The sequence below is a fragment of the Vombatus ursinus genome, unplaced genomic scaffold (genome assembly GCF_900497805.2).
Source record: "Vombatus ursinus unplaced genomic scaffold, bare-nosed wombat genome assembly UNPS02000580.1, whole genome shotgun sequence".
Lineage (NCBI taxonomy): Eukaryota > Metazoa > Chordata > Mammalia > Diprotodontia > Vombatidae > Vombatus > Vombatus ursinus.
The window spans coordinates 30,175,677-30,186,289 of record NW_020940358.1 but is presented as its reverse complement, the minus strand read 5'-3'; the positions used below and the strand labels follow the sequence as shown (position 1 = coordinate 30,186,289).

Here is a 10,613-nt window from a genome sequence, read left to right as displayed (position 1 = left end):
TTACAATTTTTTTTTTTAATTTTTAATTTTTAGGCAATTGGGGTTAAGTGACTTGCCCAGGGTCACACAGCTAATAAGTGTCAAGTATTTGGTCTGAGGCCGGATTTAAACTCAGGTCCTCCTGACTTCAGGGCCGGTGCTCTATCCACTGCGCCACCTAGCTGCCCCTAATTTACAATTTTTTTTAAAGACAAGAAGGTTGTGTGCCAAACTTTCACATGGTAATACCAAAATTATCCAATGTAAGTAAACTGAGTTTTGTTGCCTTTTAACATTGTCTTCATTTGCATAGCTATACTTAGTGTGTATGTTCTTTTTTTTCATCATTTCTAGTCACTCTGTATCCCTTAATATCTTTTCATATTTCTTAAAATTCTTCATATGTATAATTCCTTGTGGTACAAATATTTCTATATGGCCAAATACCACAATTTATTTGTCCTTTTCATAATTGTTGGCCCTGTTGTTTCCAGGTCTCAGATAACATCCTCTTAACCAGCCCTTCATTTTCCCAAATCTACCTTTCCCTTTAGAAGTACCCAACTTCAGTTGGTAGCAGTTAAAATACCATCTGTGCCCCTGTGATCTTGAGTTTCTTCCAGAACTTAATAATCCCAAATGATGCTTTCTGGATTACTTATGTTGGTGTGAATTGTTGCCAGGTGAATCACCAGAAATGTATGGTAGTCATCAGATTTGATAAGTTTTGGAAAGTTCTCTTACCTCCCAGATACATGCCCAAAAAGATAGTAGACGTCTGTACTGTTAATGCCAGTTCCATAGATCGCTATCCTCATCATAGATTATAATGTAACAGCAAAGGGAAGGAATCTCCACAGCTACTGCAGGGAAGGTAGGATAAAGAGTTAATCAGCAAAGAATAGAAAGGATTGTTGTATAGGACCTCTTTGAGATTAGATAATATGAGTTTTATAACAGGCCCACAACTTTGTCCAACTTTGTTTTGTAGTTTTCCACTAAGAACAGAAAAAGATGATGTTGGGAATAACCCAAGATGTGGTTTGGTAATGTGTGGCAGCTTCTGGAACAGGGGGTACAAGGACAGAAAATAGTATATAATTGAGTATTTCCACTAATTTCTAGTTAAAGTTTAACTGGTCCTGACCTGGGAGTTATAATATTCATTGCTTCCCATTACTTTTTCCAGACTTTCCCTCTGCTTCCATCACTCAGCAACTTGTTCTCTTCTGAGGTTCACTCTATGTAAAGATGTCATCCAGTCCAGATCTAGGTGGCACTCATATACTGACCCTCAGGTCATTCTCTTTAAGTTCATTTCCTGGCTCATAGTTTTCTTCACTACCCCAAGTTCTTTCCTGATACTAGGTGACTACAACATAAATGTTGCTATTCCCTTGAATTTCCAGTTCTTCAGTCTCCTTATCTTTCATGACCTACTTCTGGAATCCTCACCGCCACACAAAAGATAGTCTCATCCTTGATGTCAACCAAGTGCGTTCAGCTTCCACAATCAAGAATTATGAAATTGTTCCATCTAACCATAACTTTCCATTCTTCCATCTCTCCCTGTGTTACATTCTGTTGCCTCCATAGAAGTAGCTATTGTCGCATATGAATGTTTCTGTATCTCTTCTTTCATTGACTCCAGTCTCTCGACCCTTCAGTACTCTTTCAAGCCATTATTCCCCTGCTCTTGTTCTTTTTTCCTCCTTTCCTCAATCTTGACCATATAGTTAACCAATTCAACATTATACCATTCTCTACTCTTGGATAGCCTGCTCCTTTGTCCTAATGATCATCATCATGCCGTGACAAATCCCAGACATAATTGTATATGTTACAAACGACTGTTAGCTAGCTTGACTGTGCTCTTGCTACAGCAAGGCCATCCTTTTACTCCTCCCTATTTGCTTATCTATCACAAAAGTCTCCAAACATTTTTGATTATACACCCTTGGTCAGCAAAACAGTGTTTGAACATTCACCCCCAATACATATCTTTATGAAATTTATATGTATACACTTGTACTACTTAGTTAGGTAGTACACTGGATAGAGTGCTAGGCCTGGAGTAAGGAGGACCTGAGTTCAAATTTGGCCTCAGACCCTTACTAGCTGTGTGACCTTGGGCAGGTCACTTAACCTTTTCAGTTTCCTCATCTGTAAAATGAACTGGAGAAGGAAATGGCAAACCACTCCAGTATCTTTGCCAAGAAAACCCCAAAGAATTGGACTGAACGACAACAGCAATTATACAAATAGATTGTATGTATTATGAAATATGTACAAAATAGGAATTTTTTAAAGGAAGCAGTATTGATTATCTTTAAAATGTTTTGTTAATGGGGTGAAGACTGTCAACCAGATGGAACTGGCCTCTAACCCCTGGGTGGCCAAAGCTGAATAGAGCAGGCTAGAGAAAGGAGAGTCAGAAATCAAACAGAAGTTTAATTTCAAAGTGAGGGAAATGGCTTACAAGCAAAGAGGCAGATTAGACGCATGTGCCAAGACCTGCCCCTAGTGGGGGGACTCACTTTAATGTGGCCGAATCTCAGTACTTATTTATACCAATGGTTGAGCAGTGAGTTGTGGTCCTTACAATGAGGGATAACAGCAACAATGAGACAAGTTTGATTATAGTGTTGAGGTCAGGTTTGGGAGAGCAGTTCGGGTGTGAAAGAATTCACTTAGACCTTCTCTGTAGCCATTGGTGATGAGTTCAGGGTGGACCCCAAGAATGTTGGGGTGCTACCTGAAATGATGAGGAATAGATGTGCAGGCCCTAGTGTCCTGAAAGAATTCACTCAGACAGTCTCCAAGTTAAAGGCATTTATTGGGGTGAAACACCCAAGTAGGCCTGCTCCCTGTGAGGCAGAGCCCCAGTGAGCTCTGTTCCATGTGGAGGTAGAGCATAGGCCACAATCCCTGCTTCCCATAAGAGGCAAAGGTGATTAGCCAGGTTAAAGGTATGGCTTAAATACAATTTTATGGAGTTGGGGAAGGAGACAAGAGAATGGGAGGAGCAAGCATGGCCCCAGAATGCCTGGGATATCAGGTCGTCGGGAGGTAATAAGCAAAGAGAACAGGGGAGGGGAGGGGACGAGTTGTTCTGGAATTGAGGGTGCTTTGTGAAAGCACACAGATAAATCCATGGTGGGGGCTTCAATGCATAATCTTCTTTGATCACTTTTCTGGCTAGTCACATCCTGCATCTTATCTCCTATCTCATGTCCTGCTTGCTTCATCTGCCTCAAGTACTCTTTTCCACCTCATCAATAGCAGGACTTCATGACCAGAACATGGGTACTTGTCCAAGCTTGTCCAGTACTTGTGCGAGCTCAGAGAACACCTGATGCTGGTCAAAGCAATACAGTAATTATGTGATTTTGTCAGAGAGTGAGATCATCCAGAGAGTGAGATCATCCAGAGAGTGAGCACAAGGATTGTTGTTATGCCAAGCTCAGGGATAGCTTGCTTGCTGGGCCTTAGCTCTAGAAAACAAGGTGTCTCCTAATATCTTGACAAAACTTACACTATCAATAAAATTACTATTCATAATAAATGGTAAAGGGAAGATAATATTTTTAGTGACAGCAATGTGATTGAATATACATCATTATGTTTATGTTGTGTGTATGTTCTGGGGGACAGGGTAGGCTTGTAAATAATAATTGTTAGTTATCAACCGTTCAGTTAATTAGATCGATATAGCTAGTCAAGCAGGTGAATTTCAATTTTGAAAAATGACTCCTTCCCACTATAAAGGAAATCTGAGAAGCTAAAGCTCACTCTGGCTTAGAAACTCACTGGCTGCTGCCCTGGAGTATTCAGCCATCTGAGGGGAGTGCTGCTAAGGTAAACTGCCCAGCACTGTGTACATACACTGGAAATTTGGAAAGGGAAGTTTTCCCAAAAGGCTTGCAAGCTGCTGTATGTGCATGACCTGGGTCTTGGTTATGACTGTCCTGAATAGCCAGTGTGGTACATTGAGAGTCAGAAGATGGGAGGCTGAGAGAGTTTACAGAACAAAGGAAGATGGTTGATTCAGGCCGACACCAGGAAGGGGCAGAATAAGGGAGGATTGGACTATATAAAGGGTGAAAGGGAAGGTAGGATTATACTTGAGACATGCCTGTGAGTTGGCTAACATTAAAAGACTGAGAGGCAGTGGCCCATCTTCTCATTGGGCAGGGCTGCACAGCCTTTTGGAAACCACTGCTCAATCAGACTCTCCATAGTTATTGTTCCACACTTGTCTTCCGGCCTCCCCAGCTCCCTCTCCCCTGTTATCCTTTCAGTATTTGTTGTTGTTCAGTCATTTCAGTCATGAAATGACTGAAATGACATTCTATATCTGACCCTGCCTCATACTTGACTAAAAAAAACAGAGGCAATTGCCACGAGCTTCCTGTACTCCCCTACCCCATATGTCAAAGCCTTTTGACATTGTGAAAGAAAATTCTCTGCATTTGGGGCCCCAGACCTGCCAGAAACATTTTATTTTAACTTAAATTATTGTACCCTAATCCAGTTATCTTCTGCTTAGAGAGGTGGTTCCAAAAATGGACAGTTTCCCTTTTGATTTTGAAAATCTCCAACAAAAGCTATTTTTGAATTGACTTTTTTTTAATAGTCTCAAATAATAGAATTCTGAAGTCAAGATTGAGCAAGGGTTCAGAGTTTAAGCAGTTAAGTCTTCTTCCTCAAACACAACAGTAGTCACTTAACTTTTGGCCTAAATGCTGTGTGTGGGGTTGGAGACCCACAGTTTAAGGAGCGCTGAAAGGATCTCGAATAGAAAAACTTTAAGAAGCCCTGGTAGAGAATAATTTTCAGAAAACAATTCTGTCCCTCTTTGAGCACTCTCTGTAAGGATTCTTCTTTTTTCAGTTGGTCACAGGTGACTTTTAGAGATACTTCTCATTAACTGAAGTAATCAAAGACTTCTTCCTTCCTTTAGTCTGCTCATTACTGCAGGGTACTGCTTTTAATTGGCTCAATCCGGGGCCTCTTGCCCTAATTCTGTTCTCTGGGGGATTAGAATTCTTCCCTGAACTTGTACCCAGTTTCCTCAAAGAAAGAGGTTTTCTCCTTAGTAGGAGGAAGGGGAGGGGTGTATAGGGCTTAGTGTATGGCTCTATAACTTTAGGCAAAATTATTGTCTTCATATTATTTAGTAATATGGAGCCTAAAGAGGGAAAGGGTGAGGGAGTTAGTGTGCTTCCAGACCATCATCCCCTATTCAGTGCTCTTTTACTAGCATTTCTCACCAAGGTCTCCCCTCTGATAAATTGTCCCCAGAATCATCCATTGTCTCTAATATGCTATTTCTCCCTAACTACTGGTTCTTTCTGCTGCCTACTGACATGTTTAGGTCTGTCCCCTTTTTAAAAAACATAACAAAACCAAAAAAGAAACCACACCTTGCTTGACCCTACTATCCTGTCTTTTCCTTTGTCTTTCCTCCCTTTCACAGCCAAATTACTAGAAAAAGCTGTCTATACTAATTTCTAGTTCTCACTCAATTCTCAATCCTTTTCAATCTGCCTTCTTTCTTATTACCTAGTCACTCAACTAAAATTATTCTTTTAAAAAGTTGCCAATGAGCTCTCATTTGAGACATCCAATGACCTTCACAACTACTCATTTTTCTTGACCTCTGCAACATTCGACACTATTTACCACCCTTTTCTGGATCTTCTCTCTTCCTATGTGGTATTGCCCTCTCTTCATTCTCCTGTCTTGGTATCTTCTGTCTCCCCTCCAACCCCCTCCTCCTTGGTCTCCTTTGCTGAATCATTTATGTTTACATTGGTGTACCCCAAGGCTCTGCCCTGGATTCTCCTCTCTATCCTTTCTCTTGGTGACCTCTTTAGCACCCATGAGTTTATTCATCTCTATGCAGATGGCTCCCAGATCAGTTTTTCCAGCCCAAGTCTCTCTCCCAGATTCCAATCCTGCATCAAATTGGATCAGTCAATCAATAAGCATTAAATTGATAGCTATGAGCCAAGCACTGTGCTAGGCACTAGGGTTACAACTACAGTGAGTGAAACAATCTCTGGTCCCAAGGAGCTTAAATCTGAACAGGGGACAAAGCAAATGCACGAATATATGTGGAAGAAGAGAAGAAGTCTTTGAAACAGGTAAAGAAAGTGTACATTCTAGATGTAGGGGGCAGCTAATGCAAAGGCACAGAGATGAGGGGTGAAGCATTATAGGTGAAGAACAGAAAGAAAGCCAGTTTGGATAAATAGCCAAGTGCAGGAGCGGGGAAAAATATGTAACAAGACTGGAAAGATAAGTTCAGGCCAGGTTGTAAAGGTGTTTAATACTCAAATAGGAATTTATGTTTAATCCTAGAGGCAATAGGGAGACACTGATGTTGATGGAGTAGGAAGTGACATGATCAGATCTGCTTTTAAGGAAAATCACTTTGGCAGCTGTGTGTCGGACAGACTGGAGTGGACAGGGAAGCCAGTCAGGAAGCCGTTTCAATAATTTAGGCAAAAAGTGATGAGGACTTGGTAGTGGTTGTGTGAGGTAGAGAGGAGAGATCAGATGTGAGATGTGGTAGAGGTCGAGATGCTATAGAAGTAGAATCAACCAGATTGAACCATGTGGGATGGAGAAGAGGGAGGAGCTGAGGTATTAATTTTTACCAGGATTGTAACCTGGGCGGCTGAAAGAATAGTGGTACCTTTGACACTTTGTTGTCACACATGTATCTCAGACTGAAGAGGTCCAAATCAGAACTCATCATCTTTGCCCTAAGACTGAGCCCTCTCCAAAATTTCCTAGTTTCTGCCAAGGATACCCCTGTCCTTCCAGTCATTCAGCTTTGCAACCAGCAGGTCATTCTTGATTACACACTCTCCTTCACTCACCCTGTAAAATCCGTCACTTGCCAGGTCTTATTGATTCTACTTCTACAGCATCTATTGTATCCCCCCCTTCTTTCCATTCACATGATCTGTTCCCTAAGAGAGGCCCTCATCCTTTCTCACCTGCACTACTACAGTGGCTTTGGAATTGCCTAAAGTAACTCCTTTCCAATCTACCCCGCACACAGCTGCCAATGTGATAGTCTTTAAAGCACAGGTTTGTGGAGCTCACTGTGAAGCAAGGAAAGGTACACAAAAATAAATATGATAGACTTAGAGGAACCAGGGAGGGCTGTGGAGACTAGATGCCACAGTGAATTGAAGAATAATTAATACATTTTGGAGGAATATGTGGCAGAAGAGATGGAAGGATAGGAAGTTATGAATTTCAGAATCCAGGATCATTACTGAAGGTAGTACATTTATTTGTGATAATGAGATTTAGTGTTCGACCATCCTTGTCAGTAACTGTGGTCATATAAGTTGAGAAAGTTGATGAGGTGGGAGGCCAGAGTGTTTTCAAGGGCATGCATGTATATGTTAAACTTCTTCAATATTAGGGCAGAGGTTGGGATAGAGAGGAAGACTATGACCAAGATGATAGTGACCAGGATCTGAATAGGGTTGATGTCAGATAGATAGGTAGCAAGGTGGTCTTAGTGTGTTGAGAGACAGAAGAGTAGTAAGCCCTGTAGAGGCAAGGCAAGAATACAGTCTAGACAGAATCTGTGAATGCCAGGTAGTCGAAAGAGTATGAAAGGAAGATGGAAGGAGAGGTGTGTGTGTGTGTGTGTGTGTGTGTGTGTTCAATGACAAAGTAGGCATTCCAGAGGTCATGAATGGAAGGGAGGGTAAAGAAGAAGAGACTAGAAAAGAGCAGAGTTGAGCTTGTTGCTGATGATAGCTCACTGAGAAGAATCAGAGGAAGTGTCTTCACCTTGGGAGACTGAAGAAGAGAAGGTTTGGAACCAGTGATGTGGGGAGGGGTTAGAAGGTTAGTCAGGGAGAACAAAAGAGTTACCACGCAAAATTAATTGCCCAGTTGAGATCTGATAACATGAATTTATAGTGGATCTTAGCAATATGGTGGTGTTAGTTGATGTGATTTCCTCCATTGAGGGTTCAGGAGCTCAGGAATTTGATCAGAATGTAGATGGCAAGTAGTTTCCTGGGTTAAGGATCCATAGCATGTGGGTGGAATAGGTCAAGGGTACAAGGGAATCCAGAGCCAAGGACAATGACATTGCATAGTTAAAATGGTTTTTAAGTATAAGATCAAAACTGAAGGAGAGGAAAGCCAGAGCATCAGTGATGGACTGGGAGAAAAGGAGCAGTGGAAAGATCATAGGTTCCTTGAGAACAAAGAATCATTTTAGGAGGAGTGAAGTAGAGAGAGAAATGAAAATACAAGAGATTATGACCAAAGAGTAAAATTTCAGAGTTTAAAATCATGGAAATGGCACAGTTATTGGAAATGCTGAAATTTAAGTTATGCCTATCTTTGGGTGACTGAGGTCAAGTAAAGGTTTATATTCTTGGTGCTGACGGGGATGATGAACTTGAAGGCCAAGGTGTTGGAGAGGCTATTTATCAGTGTATATATTGCTAAGTCTGTCAATATTAAGCCAGGGGAAGATTATGAGTCATGTATTGAGCACCTTGAGAGAGTAGGAAGAGTGCCCAGGATATCCAGCAGGTTACAACAACAAGGCTCTGGCTAGGGTGACGTAGATTGATGGACTGAACTACAAAGAAGGAGTTGCTAAGAGATGATAGTTGAAAGGAAGATTATAGGATCACATTTAGAGCAAGAAGGGACTTTAGGGGGGCTATTGAGTCTTAATTACCTCATTTTACAGAGAAAGGAACTGAGGCACAGAGAGGTTAAGTGATTTACCCAAAGTCGCACAGCTCATGAGAGCTTCCTGATTCCCAAGTCCAGCGCCCTACCTCCCCATGCTTCCTCAGGATCTAAGCCTGGTGTCTCTGGGGCCATGAGAGCACTCCAGCTAGTGCTGGAGGGGAAAGCCAGGGATATCTTTAAGATGTCTGATGCCTTTCAGAAAAAAAAGAGGCGTCTCTGATCTCAAGGTAGTGAAGGTATGAGATGAAGATGTCGAGGAGCACAGTGAGTCCCAAAGAAGGCCATGGAAGTTATAGCAGAGGAGATTAGTTTCTGAGTAAGAGAAGTAATAGAGAATGAGTTGTTGTTGCTGTTGTTTGTTGTTGTCCTGTCCAGCTCTTCATGATCCTGCTTGGGGTTTTCTTGGCAAAGACACTGGAGTGGTTTGCCATTTCCTTCCCCAGCCCATGTGGTATGTGGTATGTGGTAATCGTGGGAGATCTTTGACAATGAGTCCCATAGACCCTGAAGAGTTGAGTTCCTTGAGGCAGGCAAAGTTGGTGTTGTTCTCTTGCCTGCTAAGAGTAAGATTGGGAGGTGAGGGAAGATCCTTGTCTTGATGCTTCTAACTCTGTTTACAGACCGTTCCATGTCCTACCCAGGTAACCTCAGCCGTTCATCTTCCCTCCACTATCAAGATCGAACAGATAGCTTGATTTCTTCTATAAACCCCGCTACTGCCAGCAACTCGTTAAACCAGTATGTCTCAGACTTCAGTGTCCGGGCTCTCACAGATCTGCAGTATGTTAAGGTGAGAACCACGCCCAATCTAGCACCCTGTGCACATCCCCTTGGGCTTCCTCGCTCCCCTGCCCAACTAGATCTGGCTATGTGGATTTCTGTCTTTCTTGGAAACAAGTATCTTGACTGATTCTAGCCTCAAGGGGTTTATCTTCTTCCTTGGATCTGCTCTCTGCTCTCTATTCGGCTTTAAATGACTGTATTTCATTCTTAACTAGCCTAATGATCAGCTGAGATCTCTACTTTCCATGACTGTGACTCTTTCCCCTCACAGATCACACGGCAGCAGTATCAGAATGGGTTGATGGCCACAAGAATGGAGAGCTGCCCCCAGACTCCTGTAGACAATGTCACTGCTGAAGGCTTCTTGTCAGAGAAGTCAGATCTGCAGATAACTGATGAGACTACAAGCCTTCTCAATGATCGAAATGTTCATCTGAACAAGACCACCCACAACTCCTGTGAGAGCCCCATGTGACAGGGGGGCCCGGGGCCCCCCACCAATCCCTTGGGGGCCTCCCTAGTGGGCCCACATCCACAGAGGGAGCGGAGCAGACAGGGGAGCATGGCCCTGGCCACTCCCTTGATAACCTGTCTGGCTCTCCAAGCAGATGTTCCCTAGCCTGTCCTAGGCAAGGAGAAGACGTTGCCCTTCCACAGGGAGCCTTCGAGGAGCTTCCAGGGAATACAGGTTGCCTGGAATTTCTGTAGGATTGCCTGGGTAGTACTGCCCAGAGGCAGATCCCGGGAACAGTTGGGAAGAGGCAGGGATTTTTTTTTTTTAAATTGAGAGGATTTCTAAAGAAAGCTCATTGCTGCTCTTTCTAAACTTCACTTTGGGGGGAGGGTGGGATGGGGTTGGGATAATGGGATTAGGAGTTTTTATTAAATTTTTTTTAAAGAAAATTTGGGGTACTGCCTCATATGAGGTTTCTTCCCCAGGAAGCAATAGCCATAATTCCCTTCCCTTTAGCCTTGAGCTTCTAGCTTATTTTCCCTGACTCAGGGATCTCCGGACCCAGCTGCCTCCTCTCCAGGCCTTTCTGATGGGTCACATCCTAGGGGCTTGCTGGAAGAAGGGGATCATACCCTATGCATCAGCC

The 10,613-nt window shown here is 42.7% G+C and overlaps 1 protein-coding gene across 1 annotated transcript in view; it reads left to right on the top strand.

Annotated features, from left to right (window-relative positions):
• Positions 1 to 10,292, top strand: part of CNNM4 (cyclin and CBS domain divalent metal cation transport mediator 4) — a 63,974-nt gene extending 53,682 nt beyond the window's left edge. The window contains exons 7-8 of the mRNA XM_027852987.1: positions 9,351 to 9,520; positions 9,785 to 10,292. Coding sequence (XP_027708788.1) covers positions 9,351 to 9,520; positions 9,785 to 9,988 — 374 coding nt within the window. The 3' untranslated portion in view covers positions 9,989 to 10,292. The remainder of the gene's footprint in view (positions 1 to 9,350; positions 9,521 to 9,784) is intronic.
• Positions 10,293 to 10,613: the final 321 nt, after the last annotated feature.